General features: G+C 36.9%; 1 protein-coding gene across 1 annotated transcript in view; it reads left to right on the forward strand.

Moving 5' to 3' along the window:
* The window catches only part of COL19A1 (collagen type XIX alpha 1 chain), a 408,633-nt gene that overhangs the window by 276,268 nt on the left and 110,639 nt on the right, over nucleotides 1–21,726 (forward strand). Inside the window, exon 19 of the mRNA XM_072642569.1 lies at nucleotides 20,769–20,813. Coding sequence (XP_072498670.1) covers nucleotides 20,769–20,813 — 45 coding nt within the window. The remainder of the gene's footprint in view (nucleotides 1–20,768; nucleotides 20,814–21,726) is intronic.

Genomic DNA, 21,726 nt, shown 5'->3' on the forward strand with positions numbered 1-21,726 from the left:
CTCAACATTCCCTACCCTTTCCTTTTAGCAGTGTCTCTGCTTCTCAAACCTTCTTCCATAGGAACTCCCATCACCATGCTTGTATCACCAGCATTGAAAACACTTACTGACAAGGCAGCTAGGCAACACAGAGGATAGAGCACTAGCCCCGAGTCATGTGAACCAAAGTACAAATCTGGCCTTAGAGACTTGATACTTACAAGCGGTATGATGTGGGACAGGTTACTTAACCCTGATTGCTTTGCCAAAACAAAGAAAACACATGCTGACACCTTTTAAACTGTCTCCGAATATAACGATTGCTTCAAACAAATAGTAACTATTAAATAAGATATTTGTAAAGTGCTTAACCCAAAGACTGACATATAGTAGGACCTTGGAAAATATTTATTTCCTTCTCTCCACCTTTCCTTTGTTGATATTTCCAATCTCTCTCAATACCTTCCTTCCCTCCCCATGAATTTACATCTTCCGTTTCTCAAGGAGGGAGGGAATGAGTATATTCACCATATTAATCCATCCATAGGGCTTTCAGTTAGTGTTCATGTATTGTTGCTTTCTAATTACAAGTTTTCTCACTTTCAATAGATTTCATAATTTCCTCCATGGTATTATATATTGGCTCACTTCATCTTTTTTTCTTTTCCATGAAGTATTTTTTTCTTCTTCTTTATCGTGCTAATCTGTCTTTGTCTCTTCTGCCTTTGTGCTTTCCAATTTTGCTTGGTTTATGTTTCCTTCTTCCACCTTTAATTTTGTACCTTTCTGGATCTTTATTTCACTCTCAATATTTTTGTGGTTCTTTTTTTCTTTGTTACTTTTTTCTTGGTTTTATTTCTTTTTCTTCCAGTTCTCCCCTTTATTTTTACTCCTCTCTTATTCAGAGTTTCTGTCTTCCATTCATCTTTATGGACTTCATGTTCTCCAAGATGGCACAGTAGATAGAATGAAGGCTAGATTTAGATTCCAGAAGTCTTGGATTCTAATTTCACATGAAATAATTGTGGGACCATAGGCAAGTCACTTAACCTCATTGAGTCTCAGACTTGATTTCCTGGTCTACCACTTTGCTCATTCATAAACCACCATCCTAGAAAACCTTATGCATTGACTTCTGTCATTCTCAAACTGCCAGTCCTCATCCTTCAATAACTCCTAGTATCTAATCTCTCTGGTCCTGCTTTATGGATCGTGAACATTAACAGAAAAATCAATGAACCTGAATTGGTTTCGCCCACCAAAATTTACAATATATAATCTTAGGTAAGCCCTCAGAGCTGCTCAGTAGTCTTTCTCTTATACTCTTTTCCTTTCCTTAAGTCACTTAACCTCTTAGTGCCCCCAGGCATCTCTCTAAGCTCTTTTAATTGCAGAGAAAATGTTTGTCTGTGTAGGTTGAGGGAGTTCTTACTGGGACTTACTGGTGAAGAAAAAACATTCTTTATAACAACTGTTTAAGACTTTTTCCTCTCTTCTTCAGTCCCCAATCACACGTAAACCTCTGTAATTTATAGTAGATGACCTTACCTTCTCCTTCATTGAGAATCTTCATTTCATCTAATGTAAATTCTCACAAGTCCAATTTTCCATGCCTCAGAATTTCTCAGCCATCATCACTCAATCTATTCTTTGCCTATTGTCATAGAATTTCATATTCTGTTCAATAACAATTGGTTCCACACCTACAAACACAGCATGGGGAACTTGCTCCCCAGAAACACCTTCACTGAAGAGGAAGGTGTTGAAAGATTCATCGCCACCCCCAGTGGTCTTGTCACTTGGCAACTGACCATCAGGCTGAATACCATGTTCTAGGCAGTACAACTCCTAACAAGCACTGCCAGTCTGGACACTGACCTGGCCTACTGGGATAGAGATACACTCCTGCATGATAATGGCATGTAGGGTGGCATATAAGGGCTAAGAAGAAGTGGAAAGGAGAGCAACACAAATGTCTTACCTACTGACCATTAGGGAATCTCCAGGAAAGAAGTCAGTGAGTGATATTTTTCAATATGTATACATCTATCAATATTATTCACATGTTCAAAAATCTTCAGTGGCTTCCTATTATGTAGAACATAAATTTCAAATTCTTTTCCTGTCAATCAAGGTCTGCCAGCTAAGTGCTTTAGTGAACAGACTATCAGACTTGGAGTCAGGAGGGATCGTGTTTGACTTCTACAGCAGATACTTGCTGGTTGTGTGACCAAAGGCAAGCCACTTAATCCTCCAAAGTTGTTATATGAGCCAGTTAGACTCAGTGGCTGCCCTGAAGATGGATTACCAGGAGACTGCAGCAGATAGTGCTGATGGGGTAGATGATTGTGAGAACTATTCATTTTTATTTTATCTTTTTCTTCACAATAGGTCTGCCTTTTTTCTTTTCTATGAAAAGATTCTCTGTGGTCGCTAAATGCCAATTAAAGAGTGATACTTGCCACAAAAGAAAAAAGATCTTGGTGAAGAGTATGAACAAGGGATTGGAGCAAGGAGTGGGTGGAGGTGGAATGACATGTTAGCAGGCATTTGCAATCCAGGTGGATAGTATTGTGAGTGGGAAAAAAGAGAGGAGGATATAGATGTGAAAGGTTTTACAATGTCATAATTTGTTAAAGGAATGGATTTGAGAGATTAAGCAAAGGGAAGAATCAGTGATAATCCTCCAAGTTTCAAATATACTAGACTAGGTGAAAGTTGGTTTTGTAGAAATAAAAGAATCAGAAGGAGGAAAGAATTTAGGAGGACATATAATAAGTTTACTTTGTTAGTGGGACATTCAGGAAAAGATGTCCTAAACGCAGTAGGGAATGAGAATCTGGAGCTCAGAGGACAGATATAAATTTTGGAGTTATTTAAAATAGATGTAGGAGTTAAATCTGTAGGAATATATATAGAGAGAAGAATGCCAAAAGCAGATCCTTACAGAACACTTACTTTAAGGGGTCAGGAAGAAGATGGAAATCCAATGAAGGACACTGAATAGGGATGGTTAGAGAAGCAAGAAGCAAGCCAGAACCATTTAGAACCTCTGAGCTCAAAAGAAGAGATAATATCCAGTAGAGGGGGGAGGAGATAGCAAAAGTATCAAATATTACAGAAATATCAAAGAAAATCAGGACTGCAGAAAAAAGGGCTATAGAATTTGAGAATTAAGAGATCATTTAAAGATCTTGGCAAGTTCAGAATCCTGAGAGTAGAAGCCTAGCAACAAAAAGTGGATGAGAGAGTAGGTATTAGGGAACTGGTGATATCTTGTTGAGATAAATTATTCTAGAAGGTCAGCAGTGAAGGGGAAGAAAAACAATAGTTAAATGAACTTAAAAGATCATGAAAAAGCTTTATTAGGATGGAAGATACCTAAGGCAGATGATGAGACAGTGGAGATAGAAAGGAATCAAAGATAAATGGAGTAAAAGAATGGTTGTAAAAGCAAGGTCCTGGAGGAGATGTGGGGAAATGGGATCAAAGAGAAAGGGAAAGGGATTAGCCTCATTGAGGAATAGAGATGTTTTTATGAAATTTGACATGTTTGCAATATGATTCATCATTTGATTAGGTGATAACTGTTGATTAGAAGAATAAAAGTTCTGGCAATGTAAATGTTGACAAAACTTCTGAGTGCTGGCTGTAGTTTTCCAGTGTGAGTCTTAGAAAGTTATGCATTACAAAAATGCAAAATTTATAGATAATCATGGTTAAATTTCACGGCAAGCTATTTGCAAAGAGATTATTGGTCTGTGCATTGCCTGAAAGGAAGTACAACATATTATGCTGTGAATTCAGTATAATGCATCTGGATCAGTGTTTGGTAAAGAGTGAAATGTGTTACTTCGGTCTAAATTACTCTGGATGTTTTCCATATTCATGAAGTAACTGCAAAACCACCCACTTCTCTTTAGAATTAAAACTTTTTAAGTCATTGTACTATATTGAAATGGCCTTGTGATTAAAAATAATGTATGACCTCAGCCTTCCCAGTGATTTATGAGGATAAGGCATCCATTGTAAATGTGGTTTTTGAGACCAGCAACTTGAGGGAAAAAGAAAACATTTGGAACATTTTTTATAGGCAAAAATACAAGAAGTCAGTAAGAACAGAGCAAAAGAATGTTTGAACAGCAGTTGAAGTCCCACTTGAGGTTGTGCTTTATAAATTTGTCTTGAGTGAAATCATATCAGTCATAACTTTTTTCAGAAATGCCCAGTAGTAAAACCAAGAGAAGTCAGATGGTGGAGGTTGTGCAAGGAAAAGGATTATCAGTTGGCAATGGTGTTGGCATTCCAATGGGCACATTGGAATGGTCTGAGAGATAAATGATCCAGTTTAGATTGGGACTTAGGAAGGAGTAGGGTGAATTGGGATAGGGATAAGGGTGAGGACTGGAGGGAGAGGTAGTCAAGGCATGTAACTTATATCTAATGTAGGGAGATTTGTCTGACTAGGATTGGAACATTGTTGTGATGGAAGGTAGATTGGTGTAGCATGCTCTATCAGAAGAACTGAAATAATAAAGTTGCAGAGTTAGTCAATCTCAAAGTTTCAATAAAAAATTCAACAAACATTTATTAAGAATCTGCTACATTCTGGGCACTGTTCTATTTTACAAAAGTAAAATTGTTCTTACTACCAAAGAGCTTACATTCTGTTAGGCAAGTAGTGGGCAGAGGGCACACAGATCATTTGAAATGCAGTGTTTGAGGATGTACCTGTCCCCTGGCCTCATTAGAGATGCTATAGGAAGTGTAATATCTAAAGCAAGAACTGCATAGCATCTCATTCCTCTCATGTTCTTCTTCTGTCACTCAATGCAATCAGTCATTCAGGTACATTCTCTCGGTCATGTACCTTCAGTGATTCCCGTTCTATTGGCTCTTTCTGAAAACCAGTAGTCTTTTGTTTTTAAGCCATCATCTTTAATTATTTCTCAGTAGCATATGACTACACCCTTCTGGATGTGTTTTGTTTTTCACATGACAGATATTTACAGATTACTCTCACTTTGTAGCACCTTAAGACAGCTAAGTGGCACATTAGATAGAGTGCCAGGCTTGGAGTCAGAAAGATGGAGTTCAAATCTAGCCTCTTACTAAGTGTGCACTTTTTAGCTGTTTGGTCCTAGGCAAGTCACTTACCCTGTTTGCCTCTGTTTCCATATCTGTAAAATGAACTGGAGAAGTATAAAGCAAACCATTCCAGTATCATTATAAGAAAACCCCAAACAAGATAACAAAGTCATACATGACTGAATAAACTGAATAACAACTCACTTTGTGAGAGGCTCTTGTAGCAAATTAAAACAATGAAGTAAAACTAATGACACAGACATTATCTGAAAATGCAAACCACATCTGTAGCACACACCCCCTTTCTATTTTAAAATAAAATGAACAGAAATTATATTCTCTGTTTCCATACCCTACCCTATAGGGAAAAACAAACAAACAAATTTCTTGTGACAAATATGCATTTTCAAGCAAAATAAATCTTCTTGATAGTGTGTATACAATATGTGTGTATGTATGCACGTATGCATATATATACATATATATATATGTTGGTGTAATAGTAATATGTTTTTTAAGCATATTGAGAGTCAGTGTAGAGCCTCTGAACCTGGAGACAGAGGACCTAGGCTTGATGAATCTTGATTTCCTTTCTCTATGACTTTAATTAGGTCGCTGGACTTCTCAGGCTCATCTGTCAAATGAGTAGCTTTGATTCTATGGTCTCTAAGGTTTAAATGTCTATGATTTTCTTGCCCATTAACTATTTTCAGTTCACACAAACCTCAGCCTAGAGATATCTGCTAGGATCAGAAGTTAAGAAATCTGTCTCATAAAAAGTCTCTATTTAACCTGACCCACATAGGAAACTTGTGCGTTTTACTCAAAATCTCTGTGGATCTATTCAGATAGATTTCTTCATATATGTCCTTGATACCATGACCAGAACTGACTACTAAGGTACTGAGATACTTTGATACTAAGATAAGCTACTGAGAAATTTTACTCTGAGAGATCCACCAACAATTCTCTACTGAGAATACAGAAATGATTCCACTTATTGAGTTGTACAGGAATGATAGAGAGGATCCTGCCAATAAGTTTGTCACAAATATGCCAACTTTTTTCCAGTAAAAGTTACTGAAAATTCTAGAAGTCAGTGACAAAGATCACAACGATGCCACTTGGGAAGAAGGGAAAAGGAGGAAAGAAGCATTTATGAAGCATGTGACAGGTTCTGTGCCAGGTTCTGGCACAAAACAAAAGCAAAGCAGTACCACTTGGTTACTCTATAGTGAAGCAGTACCAGTTCTAAGTTGCTAAAACATCAATATTTTATTGCCTACATACTACTGGGTGTCCCAAAAGGCTTACTACATGCAGTTTTAAGCTCTTAGCTTAAAGCTATGACAGTTCATTTTACTGAAGAGGATATAAAGCCCGAGAGAGAAATTCTCTGTTTAAAAACCGGGTCTTGCCTTCCAAAACTAAGCATATTTATATTCCAATAGGATGTAAGCTATTTGAGGACAAGAACTGTTTCATTACCATCTTTATATTCCCAGTACTTAGCGTAGTGCCTGGCACTTAATAAGTGGTGCTTAATAATTGGCTGATGATTGACTGAAGAAGATGAATGGAGAAGAAAGATGTTTTCCCCCTCAAGACGCCCAGTCAAAGCCCTCTTGGCCGTGGCTTCAAATTCTAATTCTTTGAAAACTGATAATCCATGAAGTGTATATATGGCAACTCTCCATCAACCAGAATAACCAGCATGCTTCTTTCCATTACCATGCCAGATAAAAAGTGATTTATTATAAGACAGCATTCATTTTCAACACTCCACTAAAATATTAACATTTCAAGGGTTTTCTGCCATACAACTACACAAATATTTCTTTTGATAAGTGTTTATGTGCTTATGTTAGATTCATTTCTAACACAGGGTCCTCCCGGAAAACAAGGAAGACAATATAGTCTTGAAGGATATCGTAACAAGGTATTTATTTTCTTTGGTGGCACTTTTGTATATATGATGAATGGGCATGGTAGTGAATCTGAAAATATCTTTGTCCTAACTTCCAGCATAGTCTTTGTGCATTCTAACTGGTAAGTCCTTAGCACCCAAACATAAGCAGACAGTGTGTTTTCAGATTAATAAAAAAAGAAATTTTTATTCGAAATTATCATTGAAGTTTTTTTAAGTGGGGGTTCCAAATAAATTTATTCTCAAATTTTTCTGTAATTAGAAACATGTCTGCACTTCTATGTACATATAACATGTCATTGTAATATATGATTTTCTATTAATATATAACATATTATCAAAGTAATATATTATATATCATATAATATATACATATACATACTTATATATGTACATGAATATAGATGAATATAGGTTCCTTGAGGTCAGGGACTGTATTCCCTTTTGTATTTGTGCCCCCAACACTTAGCAGAGTACTTTGTACATCATAAGCACTTAATAAATGCTTTATCATTCATTTATTCATTCACTCACTGTCACTTTCATACTGTCATCCTCTCCCAGTGTTTTCCAAGAAAGCAAAACAAGGGGATCTTACCTCAGAGAAAATGAGGGAGACCTTCACTGCAGGTGAAGTTGTATGATACCCCTCCTAATAATACTACTACCTATCCAAAGTACAAAAGTGTAGAATAAATATTTGTCCTGTAAGACAAGGAATTTTCAATGTTTTGTAACAAAGAGCTACTTTTTATTTCCCCAAAGTCCTGTCATCCCAAGAGTATCAAGCAGGATTTTGACAGTAAAACTGCCAAGGGTAACAGGAAGGAGAGTGCCACTCCCACCTTTGATCCTCTCTGTAGTGTCATTCATGGCAAGCTATAGAGGGAAAGCAGGTTGATAAGGAATAAGGCTTCAACACTAATACTAGACCACATTCTATGAGTTGAGAACACCTTCCACAGATGATTTAGAAGGGACCTGAGAAGCCAGCCCAACCCCCTCATTTTGCAAAAAGAGATTGAAAGAGATTATATAACTTGCTCAAAGTCACAAAAGTAATTAGTGACAGAGGCGGGAATTAAACACTGGTCTTATGACTCCCAAACTAGATTTCTTTCAATTTTACCATGGTGCTATCTCATTAGCATTAATAAGCTGGGGCTAATTATTCTGAAATGCAGACGTGTAGTTGGAATTATTTCACATTTTATTGCTTTCATCTGTGTTTATGTTTCCAAATTTTATGAATCTCCATGCCTGCTTCACACCCCTTTGGGAATCCCAACTCTGCTTATAAGTTGAAATGTTGGCTACTCAGTAGATAGAGCACTGGACCTGGAGAAAAGAAGACTTGAGTTTGAATCCTACCTTAGTCACTTATTAATTATGTGATCCTAGGCAAGTCACTTAACTGATATCTGCTTCAGTTTCCTCAACTGTAAAATGAGGATAATAATAATAGTACCTACATCCTAAGGTTATTGGTTACAGAAAGAAGCATGATAGCTATTCTCATTGATGGAGAGTTGCCATATGTTCAATACATGTATTATCAGTTTTCAAAAAATTTCAGAGAATTAGCATTTGAAGTCATAGCCAAGAGGGCTTTGTCCTGAGAGGGGGGAGAGGACATGATAGTTAGCTAGCCAGCTTCATGCAAAGTTTAGCTAGGTGGCCCAGTGAATAAAACATTGGGACTGGGGTTAGAAAGATTTGAGTTCAAATATGACCCTCAGACACTTACTAGTTGTGTGACCCTGAATCTCTTAACCTCTATCTGCCTCAGTCTCCTCATCTGTAAGTGGGAGTAATAACACCTATGTTACAGGGTTGTTGCAAAGATAAATAAGATAACATTTTAAGTGCTTAGTACAGTACCTAGCAAATATTAAGTGCTTAATAAATGCCACTTTCCTTCTTTAATTTTAGAATTTTCAGTAACTTTTGCAGAAAAAAAAGTTGACCTCTTTGTGACAAACTGACTGACAGGATTGTCTCTGTTATTCCTGTACAACTTTTTTTAAGCTTAATAAGTAATTATTTTGTTAAAATAAACTGAGTTTACTCAGAACAATGAGGATTGCTACATATTACAAAATTAAAACTTAACACATTTCTATCCACAATGTACCCAGATCTCTAGGATGTATTGCAAGACATGCAAACCAATAAACAGCAATTGGCACCACTGTGATAATATAAACCAAAATCTCTTAAAGGGTGGAATATTGCAATCACTTTTAGAAAACTTACAAAATGTTGACTTTGCCACTTAAATATTTATCACCCTCTCCAAAAACTTCTGAGTTCTCATCTCTAAAGAACTCCCAAATGAGTTAGTACAGTGAATTTGTCTTTGATGACTCAGTTTTTCCTTAAGTACATATGGGGAGGGAAGAGATTTATATATGGAAGTGAGTTCAGAATTGATTTGATTAGACCTTAAAGGGACATTTCAAAAGAATGTGTACTATAAGGGCTGCCAGTTAAATTGGAGTCAAGCTTCCTGGAATTTAAGCCTGGCAGCTCATATTTAATATGCAATATTACCAGGAGAGCATCGTTGCCCATCAATGTTTTCATTACAAGTGAACATATTACTGGAGGAGTTGAAATGTATCAGTTTTTATATTCTTACTATAAATGAAAGAAGAAGAATGTTATATATAAATGAAAAGTATTCTTTAGAGAAGCAACAAAAGAAACAGATGGAGTGAGTTTTATCATGTGCCCCATAGTTACAAGAACTATTCACTTCACAGGATATTTGGTCATCATCCATTATAGCACTAATGACAAGTATTTGCAAAAAGACCACAATGAAAATAATTGTAGTTTACACATCAACATTGACAGCTGAGGATGAAGTAGTAAAGAAATTCTCTGAAGAACTTGTCAAAACCCTATAAATCAAATCAACATACACTTGTACTTGGTGACTTCCATGGAAAAGTGAGAAAAGGTGAGTATAGGGAGAAATAGAGGAGAAAATATGATTCAAGAAAAAAAGGGAGAAAGAATAAAAACTTGTAGATTACACAAAAGTCTTACGTCTCTATGTCATAAAGCCTTTCTTCAGAGACAGAACCGGTAGATATTGGATATGGGGGTGGGGCACTAAATAACATCACAAAGAATGAAACTGACTACATTTTAATCTACAGGAAAAGACTTTAGAAGGCTGTGAAAGTTATCCCTCAGTTGTGTCTCTGCAAAGTCAGAAGATCAAGATTTATAATAAGCAAGAAGAAATAATATCAATTCGGAAAGATATGGCATAGAATTAATGAGTTTTAACTCTGAATTAAGCAAGTGATTGGAAATAGGAAATGGACAACAGAAATTACATAGACATTGACTACAATAACTTCTTCCAAAAGTTAAACCAGTATAAAGCAATTGCTACAACTAAGTGATTAATAGAGACCAAAAAATAACTTAGCTACAAGAGAAAGATGACTGGAAAAGGCAAAACCAGGTTAGTCTGTGCATTCACCTATAAAATCTTATAAGGTATAGAGAAGCAATGGAGAGTAAAACCAGTCTAAAGAAAGTTTGGCAAGCTCTCCAACTAATTAAGGGCATCCTAAGGGCATCCAAAAATGAAAATGGAATAAACGTAGGAAGAATGGGAAATTTTGCAAAAACTGCTGCAAGTACTTTCTCTTTAAAGCATATTCTGCCACACTTGAACCCTGAAATTATAGTCCCCATGATACTTACAGAAAAAGTAAAAATATCACTTAAGAGAAAAATATGAAAAAAAATAACAAATTGAATTGTTTCCACAAAGAAGATTATGCGAAAGTTAGTACAATGTAAAGCCATTGAGGGACAGCATATCTAAAGAAGTGGAAGACACCAAAAAGAACAAAAAAAATCTCAGACCACATAGATACAAAAAAGGATCAATACCTACTAATATATATGTTTATTCTCTCAGCTATACAAAATCTTTATCAGAGTCATCTATATAAAAATTGATGGCATCTTCAATAAGGTTGTTAATAAGTAGGCTTTCACAAATGATATTCAAAAATTGAACATCTTTATCATTTCACAATTGACCAAAAATGCAGAAAATACAAGATGTCATTGTGTTTATTGTTTTTCTTTTTGTAATGTAATACTCATTCTTAACATTTTTTTAAAATTGTGTTCCAAATTCTTTCCCTCCCATCAGTCTCTACCCCACCCTCTGAGAAATCATGCAATATGATATCCATTATACACATGAAATCCTGTAAACATATTTCCATATTAACCATGTCACAAAAAGCAAGAAAAGTAAAGAAAGTGAGAAAATTATGCTTTAAATTTAACTCAGAATTTATCAGTTCTCTCTTTGGAGGTGAATAGCACTTTTTTTCATGAGTCCTTCCAAATTGTCATGAATGATTGTTTTGATCAGGATATCTAAGTCTTGCAAATCAATCATCATTACATTATTGTTGTTACTATATATGATGATCTCCTGGTTTTGTTCATGTAGGTCTTCTCAGGTTTTTCTGAAACTCACTCTCATCATTTCTTATAGCACAATAGTGGTTCCATCACAGTCATATATCAAAATTTGTTCAGCCATTACCCAATTGATGGACATTCCCTCAGTTTCTAATTCTTTGCCACCACAAAAACAATTGCTATATTTTTGTATATACAAGTCCTTTTTCTTTGATCTCTTTGGGATCCTGACCTAATAGTCATGTCAAAAGATATTCACAGTTTTATAGCCCTTTGGGCATAGTTACAAATTATTCCATAGAATGTTTGGACTAGTTCACAATTCCACCAAGAGTTTATTAGTGTTCCTATTTTCCCACATGCCCTTCAGCATTTGTCATTTTTGATAGGTTTAAGGTGGTACCTTATAATTGTTTTAATTTTTGCATTTATCTAATAAATAGTAATTTAGAGTATTTTATATGATTACAGATAGGTTTAATTTCTTCTGAAAACTGCCTATTCATATCTTTTGACCATTTATCAATTGTTGAATGACTCTTAATTTTACAAATTTAACTCAATTCTCTGTGTATTTGAGAAAGGAGACTTTTATCAGAGAAACTTGCTGTGATTTTTTTGTTATATTAGTTCTTTGTCTATGGTGTTATTGTTGTTCTGACTCTTCATGACACTATCTGAGGTTTTCTTCTCAAAGATACTGGAGTGGTTTGCCGTTTTCTTTTCCATTGTCAGTGGTACTTTTTATCAAAATGTAGTTTCCCTGATTATTTCTTTTAATTAGATTTAGTTTTGCTTTTGCTTTGCCTGTGATAATGACAGCTACCCTTACCTTTTTTACTTAAGCTGATATATTCTTATAGATTCTGCTCCAGGTCCTTATTTTAACTCACTCTATGCGTCTTTCTGTTTCAAGTGTGTCCCTTGTAAACTACATAATGTAAGATTCTGGTTTCTAATCCATTCTGCAATCTGCTTCCATTTTATGGATGAGTTCACTTCACTCACATTCACAGTTATGATTACTGTGTATGTCCCTGCATCTTATTTTCTTCTGTTCTCTTTCTTTTTACGCTGTCTCTCCTCATGGGTCTATTTTGCTTCTGACCTTTACCTCCCTTAATTCATGTCCCTTTATGTATCACCCCTCCCTTTCTTTTTCTGCTTTCCCTTCTACTTCCCTGTCAGGTAGGATATATTTCTATACACAGCTGAATGTGATAAAAAGATAAATTCTTTCCCCTTTGAAACAATTCTGATGAGAATGAGGATCAAGTATTGTTTAAAATGCACTGTCCCCCACCCCTGTAAAATCTCTATCTTGTGTGTTTCTTTTTTGTGAGATAATTCTCCTCATTCTTCATTTCCCTTTCACCTTCTCCCAGTATGTCCTTATTTTTTACTTCATTTATTAGATCCCAATATAATCAACTCACACCCATTCCCTCTGTCTGTGTAGTTCTAACTACCCTAATAATGATAAAGTTTAAGGAGTTACATGTATCATCTTCCTATATAAGATTGTAAACTGTTTAACCTTTATTAAATCCCTTGTGATTTCTCTTCATGTTTACCTTTATATGTTTCTTTTGAGTCTTGTGTTTGGATGTCAAATTTTATATTTAACTCTGATCATTTTATCAAGAATGCTTGAAAGTCTTATATTGCATTAAAAATCAATTTTCCTTCTTAAAGGTTTACACTTAATTTGCTAGATACATTGTCTTTGGTTAATCCAAGCTCCTTTGCATTCTAGAACATCATATTCTAAACCTTCCACTCCTTTAACACAGAAGCAACCAAATCCTGTAGATTTCTGACTGTGATTCTATGGTATTTGAATTTTTTCTTTCAGGCTGCTTATAGTCTTTTCTGCCATCATACTAGTTTTTTATGGTCAAGTTCTTGTTTGTTGTTTGCTCTTTTTTCCAGCCTATTCCTTGACTTTGAACTGTATACTGAAGTTAGGCTCTGCTCACTTCAGGGTGGAGAGGCCCTGTCCCAAGTGTCAGCGTTTTTCATGTTGCTGTCTCCAGAGCTAGCCCTGGGGATCTGCAAACTTTTTAGTCCTTCCAGGGTGGCATGATCTGGGATATGTGAGGTCTTTGTTCTCCTTGTCTGATTTCCAGTCTTTAGCCAGGAAGGGCCTCTGTTCCCATGCAGCCACATGTGCTAGCATTCCTTTGGGTCCTGTAACTGTGACAAGGTCCCCGGTTCTGCTGCAGCCACAAGACCTGGGGCTCCTCCCCGCCTTGGAAATGTGCCCTGGGCTCCTGCTCCCTTTTGACTGACCACAAGCCCTTCTCTCTACCTTGCAACTGTGACCTAGAACTGCATATTGGCATTGTAGTAGCCCATCAGTGCCATCTCTACCCAGTGACAGGAAAGTATCTCCATAATCTCTTTTGGACCAGCTGTCCAAACCCCTCTACCAACTATGATAGCTATGGAAACCACTGTTGTGGCAGCCTCCAAAGCAAACTGCTGGTGCTGCTGCAGCCTGAACTTCAGGGCAGCCCCCACCCTGGGGTCACAGATCTCTTCTGCCAACTTCCTAAGATAACTTAGGCTAGAAAAATGTTCCACTCTGACTTTTTATTGGTTCCACCCCTCCAGAATTCAATATAGGTGCTACTTTAAAAATTTTGGAGGGAAATGTTGGGAGAGTTCAGCTCTATTGCTGCCTGTACTCTGCCATCTTGGTTTCACCTCACTTAATTGTTCATTAATAACAAAACAGCATTCAACTCAGCAGAACAAAATACTACACTACAGGCTTTTTTACCAGCTGCCTCCTACCCATTTAGAGTATTTAGGATTCCTTAGAATATGTAACAACAGAAATGATCTTGTTCAATGGCTCCAATAATAAGCATCAGATGAGATATAAAATAAGGAAATAAATGCTTGCCGAAAGTATTTGCCGCTGAGATGTAAGGGATCCAACATAGTCCAGGTCAAGGAGGGATTTCTTCAAGGATGCTAAAGTCCTCCAGATCTTCCTGCTTTCAATTAACCTTGTGTTGGCTGCATCAAACTTAGACACAGTGAAGATTTTATACTGTCTATCCACAAAGGAAAGACTAAAGACAAGTAATGATTTATTGCCCAGATTTCACTATGCCTCTAAATAAGACCTTGTCCTATTAATAGTATGTATACTTGGGATAGACAATATATATGAACCATGAGTTGGACCCAGAATGATAAAGAAGGAAGAAAGCTGTCCAGATTGCTTTCTGGAAATTTCACAGCACTTTTATTGACCCTGAGCTATCCATAACAACAAAGGCCCATATTTTCAAAACAATTTGTTCATATTGGTATAGGAGAGGTGAGACTTGAAATAGCCAAAGGGCTATCCAAAATCTCCAAAGGACTGAAGATAGATATTGCACAAAGGGAAATGGAAAGGCAGATAATGAGTTGTGAATGTAAACAGTAAACAGAATTAAGGGTGGGAGCAAGGAATTGTGGTAATAATGAAATATGAGTGGTAGAGGCTAGAGTGCATCACTGATATTCTTGTGATGTCAGGAAAAAGGAAGGAAAGCCTCCAAAACATTGGGGAAATCCCTGTGGCAAACTAGAACGAGAGTTGGACAGGATGGATAGACATTAGATGGGTTGCAACTTATTTTGTTGGAGAAACTCCCAAATTAATGAGATCACAGATCCCTTCAAGGGTTTTGAGAATAATCTAAATGTTACCTTAATTCTATAGAATAGCAGAACAATGAAGGGAAAATATATTTTTTGCATTTTCAAATTATGAGTTCTTGGATTACCATAACTATTCAGCATCAAAACTAACTTTAGACACCTGGAAATCAATGAATTGCCAAAATGTCATCTTCTTCATTCTAGAGTATACAGGAGCTATTTGCAACAAAGGCGACTCACAATGGACAGTGGATGAAATGAGTCGGTCAAAAGTATCATTAAATATTTATTATTATCAATCAACAAAAAGCATTGATTAAGCATTTAGTATGTGCTTGACACTGCGCTAAGTACTGGGGATGCAAAGACAGGCAAAAACTGTCCCACCTTCCCAACATTTACATTCTAATGGGGAAGGCAACATGGAAATGAGTAGGTATATACAAGATGTATGTGGAGTAGGTGGAAAATAATCTCAGAAGGAACAGGTACTTGTAGCTGAAGGGACTGGGAAATGCCTGCAGAAGGTGAGCTTTGAGCTGACTCTTAAAGGAAGCCACAGAAACTAGGAGGCTGTTGGTGAGGTCATGGCAGAGCATTCCAGGCATGGAGAGAGCTAACATCACCACCCAGAAATGAGAGGAACATTGTAAGTAAAGAACATCAAGTCATTATAGCTGAATTGTGGAGTATATGGAGGGAAATAATGTGTAAGGAGACTGGAAAGATAGGGAGGGACCAGCTATAAAAAGCTTAAAATGCTAATGGGAAGTGTTTATTTTTAATCTTGGAGTTGTAAAAGAAGCCTCTGAAGCTCATTAAGTGAGGTGGGGGTGACAGAGTTGTCACCGTCAAGCCTACAATTTTAGAAAAATCACCTTGGTGGCTAAATGGAGGCTAAATGAGAGTGGGGAGAGATGAGGCAAGGAAACAAGTTAGATGTTTATTAGCGTCCACCTTTTTCATGGCAATCCTGATGAGTGCTTCTGGCTCTTCAGCTTCAGAAAGCAGAAAGTCCTACACGTGGCAGTGAGAGTTTTCAGTCAGCAGTTTTCCTTGGTTTTGTTGGTTTATTGTAATCCTTTGCTGACATGGTGTTAGTAGGTAAAAGAGAGAAAGGCAGAATGATAGATGGAGATGGCAAGGAGAAGGAAAGGTCAACTGGGGGATGAAGGAGGAGAAAAGGGGGACAGAGAAATCAAGAAACATACATAAAGAAAGATCCAGAGAACTTGGAATGGAGGTTGGGATGGAAGTGTTGGAATCAGAAACACATGCAGAGGAATCTAAATGGATCCTTCAAAAGGTCAAATTGCCACTGATTTATTTCATAACAGCAACATGAATACTTGAGGAGTGGTCATCACACTTTTCAGTAATAGCCTCAGATAGCAGAACTTCTGTCAAAATAGCTGGCAGTGGTCTTTATAAGTGTTCCTGAGGAACAGTGACCACCGCTAATTCACCTATTAGCTACCTATTAGTGTAATTTACCTATTAGCAGCTTTACAGAGCTCTTGGGTCAAAACTTGAAGTTTTCTACATGCAGAGTAACGCAGATCAGACTGTTTTTTTTAAATGATAACAATTCTTTGCTGATACATCAGAGATTACAGCAGCAGCCAGTGGGTTGGATACTACCACCTCCCCGTCCCCCGCCCCTCCACAAATTCCACTGATGCCAAGCCTCAAATAACATTTCCAGGAACAAACAGGTGACTGTAGTCTCCATTTGTTAGAAATCGCATAAATTCCTTTGACTCCTTGAAAAATTCTTTTCCCTCCATTGTATTCTGACCCTTCACAAAGAGGAGACAGTCTTCTGACCCAGAGTTGCTGCTAAAGAGACCTTGAGAGAGGAGGAAAAGATCCTTCTGTCCTGTGTTCACAACACTCATTGAACCTAGGGATGGGACTGCCTGCTTATTCCTAGGAAAACATTGGCAAACCGTGCCCAGAATGCATAAAATCTCTCTAGTGTTGAAAAATGAGAGCAATGAAAAGTCCTTCAGATCTCAGCTAAGACAGAATGCAACAGAAGGCATAGAGAGGAATTAAAGGAGGGGGAAGCAGGAACTGTTTTTAAAAAGCATTTTCACAGATAAGGGAGATTAAAGAGTGTGTGTGTGTGTGTGTGTGTGTGTGTGTGTGTGTGTGTGTGTGTGTGTGTGTGTTGAGAGAGACAGACAGATAGTGACAGTAAGACAGAGATGAAGAGGTCTTTATGGGGGGTGAGGGGGGAAGGGAGGGGAAGCCCTCCAGAATAGCTGCTACTGCAAGACTGTTTCTAAAGAAACAATGCTAGTAAGCATATTTCTTCCCTTAAGGAAATTCTACTTGCAACCCAGCAGCATTCTCCTTGACTTTAGCTATGGGAATTTTAATAAAATTTGATAAGCTCTGTCAGCCTCTAAAAACATCAGATCCAAAGCCCCTCATGACATTCTAGCTGGGAAAAAGGACTGTTATCAGGGGAGGCCAAATACTCACAAATTTTACATTTGATCTTATTTTCTAAAGATCCACATTGAAAATGCAAAGTCGTGTTATCTTTTATCAGCACATTCAATACAATTTGCAGAGATTCAGTCTCAGCTGTTGAAGCTTGAGATTGTGCCTCCCAGCAACCGGTTTCTAGTGTTCAGTTCTCCAGATTGTTCATCCAAAAAACCAATTTGCCAACAAAATAATCCATTTCTCCCTTCAAGTTTCAAACCATGACTTCATTTGGATATCCACAGGCTGTCAGAGGACAGAGGGCCTTTATCCAAACTGGAATGTTTCCAGAGCTCTTCCTGACTGATCCATGAGATGCCATGGCAACATATTGGGCGGGGACTTTCTTAGAGCTACCAAGATCATCCCTTCTCTCAGGCCCAGATAATTTGGAATTAAAATATAACAGGAAGACCTCTGTCTTTCCATTTTTGTGACCTGTGGTGTATTTTACCACAGGAGTAAAAATTAAAACCTGAAACAGTTGGGAAAGTTGCATGTCACTCTTTCAGAAAGCCATCTATTCAAATACTTACCAGAACCCCAGCCTAATGGATTAAATTAGGTAAAATTCAAGGCCAGAACTGCAACTGCCAGAAGCAACAGTGGCCTTGGCTACTTTATTTGTTCTATGATGTCAAATGATCTAGTGCAGCCCCCAAAGGAAGCTCTCCCATGTCAAGTGACTATTGTTATACATATGTATGTGTGCGTGGTATAATTTATGTGTTGTTAATCTGGACCTGGGGTTTCACTGGCAGGGAGAATCCCTATTGTGGAAGTTCCCACATCTTGTGAGGATCAACAACTCTCTGTGATTATAGATTGTACACCTTCACTTTTACAAATCCTGTGACCTGTAGTCTTAGAGTTGTCTGTGGCAGCGAAAGGTTAAGTAACTCACCCATGCACACACAAGTTGTTACAGGAAAGACTTGAATCCAGCACTCTAACCACTCTGCATACATGCATGTGTATATATATGTATATAGCATATATGTGCATGTACATGTCTATACATATATATGTACACACACACACACATATATATATATATATACACACAAACTTATATACATAAGCTATGTCTATGCATGAGGTGCATGGACTCACGTGGATCTGGTAGACCATGAGTACCTTGAGAGAAAACACTGTATCACAGTGTCTGGCATATAATAGGTGTCTAATCAATTCTGACTGACTGATTGATTGACTGGTAAAATCCCTGCATGTCTAAGGAACAGCAGGTCCTAATGATATAAGTAGATAGATGAATGGATAGGTGGATAGATGGATAGATGGGTAGGATAGATTTATAGATAGATAGCTGTACCTCAAGAACCTATGATTTCCTTAATGTGAACTCTCCATCCAATTTCACAGATCACAGCTTTTCTCTAACTTAAACTCTTGGAGAGCTGCCTGATGCTCAGAGAGTTTATATGACTTATCTATATATGGAAGGAAGGAATAAGCATTTATTAAGCACCTACTATATGCCAGGTACTATGACATTATCACATTTGATTCTCATAACAGCTTGGGGAGGTAGGTGCTATTATTATAATCTCTATTTCAGTTGAGGAAACTGAAGTAGACAGCCGTTAAGTAGCTCACTCAAGATCACACTGGTAGCAGATTTATAAATATAAATAAATAAATAAATAAATGAAAATACACACACACACTCACACACACACACAGAGTTATACCTATATAAGAGGCAGGTGGTGCAGTAGATTGAACACTGGTCCTGAAGTAAGCACATACATACGTAAAAATAGCTATTATTATTGCTATTAAACACACATATATGCATATGTACCTATAGGATGAGCAGGTTGTATGTACACATGTATGTATATTGTGTACATGTATGTGTGTATGATTATTAACATACACATTTGGGGGTATAATACCCACCTCTGAGTCCTTCTCAGCAGAGGTCATGCTTTGTGCCATCTACAAATGTGAACTATGGTAATTCCACAGGAAACAAAAATTTCTAATTTTACTTCTATTGGTGAGTGCATATATCCCCTTGCAGAATGAGTAGAAAGTTCAGTGGTCTTCACTGGTATTTCAATGTTGTTTTTCTCTATGGGGAAAACAAAACTAAAACCTGTGACAGCATTTCATAACCTCTAACAAATGCCAGCTGGTATTACAGAGTCGTCTATCCATTGACCTCAGAGTATCTGAGACCCTCCAGACTGCACCGGGGGTGGTGGTGAGGGAGAAGCAGGGAAACTTCTAACCACAACTGACTCCCATAATATGTCTTGGTCCAAAGCCCTTTCATAAAATTTTCTATAAGCCTGGGTAGCTCCTGTTTCAGTGAACTTTAGATGGCATCTGGTGTAGGCCCTCCTAATAAAAACATCTGGTTGACATCACATAAGGACATTTTGATGATCCTGAGATAGAGAAAAGGGAAAGGGAACATGCATTTATTAATCACCTACTAAGTGCCAGGCACTGTACTAAATGCTTTACAATTATCTCATTTGATCCTCACAACCACCCTCAGATCATCCCACAGTGTTATATAATTTCCTGCCTGGCTGATCGAAGGCACCCATTTAGTTTGGTCTACTCTCTAATATACTGCTATTTCTAAAATTCATTTTAAATGAACCTATAGAATAGGGTTATGACCTATTTCAGAGGTCATCTAGTTCACACATCTAGTCATATTAGTAGTGATTTGGGGGCCACATAACTGTTTCCTTATATCATTCTAATAAAATTAGATCAATGCTTCATGATCCAGGGCTATTTTTAGATATTTGAAACATTACATTTTTAAGAAAATAGAGCAAGTAAACATTTGAAATCCCTTGACTATTCTAATAATTGTGTTAAACTGCTTCATTTGCTTACAGCAGCATGTATAACAATGAAAACCTACTGGGAGAGTTCAAATATAGCTCTTATTCTTGATGGCTGAAATTAGTTATAGAGCTTGTAAATTTTTGTGGTCACTCAAAAATAGGTTATTTGATCTCCAGAATTACATTAAATAAAATTTTTAATCATATTAATACACATATTTTATAAAATATAAATTTTAAAAGTCTTGACATTTTTAAAATAAGGATGAATGCATAAAAAATCAAGGAACTTCTTTTTTATTATTTCTATTTAGGGAAACCTTGGTGAGAATGGAGCAAGTGTCCCTAAAGGAGAAAAGGTAAATGGAATTTGAATTTTTTTAATTATTGAGTTTTTTGTCAAGTTATAGTTTTATATCTCAAGGAATGGTTGAATTTTTAACAGTAGAGTCTAAGCACTTGTGGTGGTTATCCAGTTTGCTATATGAAACACCTGCCTGCTGGTTATGTGGCAATTTGGGGATTAGGCAGGAGGGCACTTTCAGAAAATGTCATTGAATAGCTTTTGGAGATGGTGTAAAGAATGAATCAAGAATGTTTTTAAGCTACAAGTTCTGGTTTATAACTCGATATTTCTTCAGTTTGTAGAAGTGAAAAAATTCCAAACATTTTGTGGCAATAGATGATCCCTTTCTATTTAAAAAAAATCATTTAAGCACTCAAACATAAACCTTTGAGCTTCATTTTAATGTTTTGTGATAGAAAAGAATGGCTTACACATAACAATGCCTGATTTTTCTCAGAAATGAATTGTCTCACAACTAAACTCCTGATGAATTTCCATTGTGTTCTTGTTTCCTAATTTCTCTCATATTTATGAATGATTATGTTGGCAGGTTCACTTTTACAGTCACCAAGACTTCCACCCTTTCTACCCTCTCCTTTCTCCATCAGTTTGTTTCAGAAACTGTGGTAAACTTCAGTTCAGTGATTATAATTGCATTTCCTAACCTAGTTATAGCAACACACATTAAATTTCTAACCAGAGATGAGATGGTTAAAAATTTGTACAGAGCATATAGTAATAAAATCTCTGTCCATGGTGCTTTCATTCACCTGCTAAGAATTCTCATGATTAAGGACAGAGCATTTTGACATGAATCTTGAAATTATAACTTACATGTCTTATATGCCAGTCCATTAAAAAATGTGCATCTCCAATGCGGAAAATACTGCCAAAGTGCCAATTCAGTGGAAATGGAGAACAGCAGG

This window comes from Notamacropus eugenii, chromosome 2 (genome assembly GCF_028372415.1).
Source record: "Notamacropus eugenii isolate mMacEug1 chromosome 2, mMacEug1.pri_v2, whole genome shotgun sequence".
NCBI lineage: Eukaryota > Metazoa > Chordata > Mammalia > Diprotodontia > Macropodidae > Notamacropus > Notamacropus eugenii.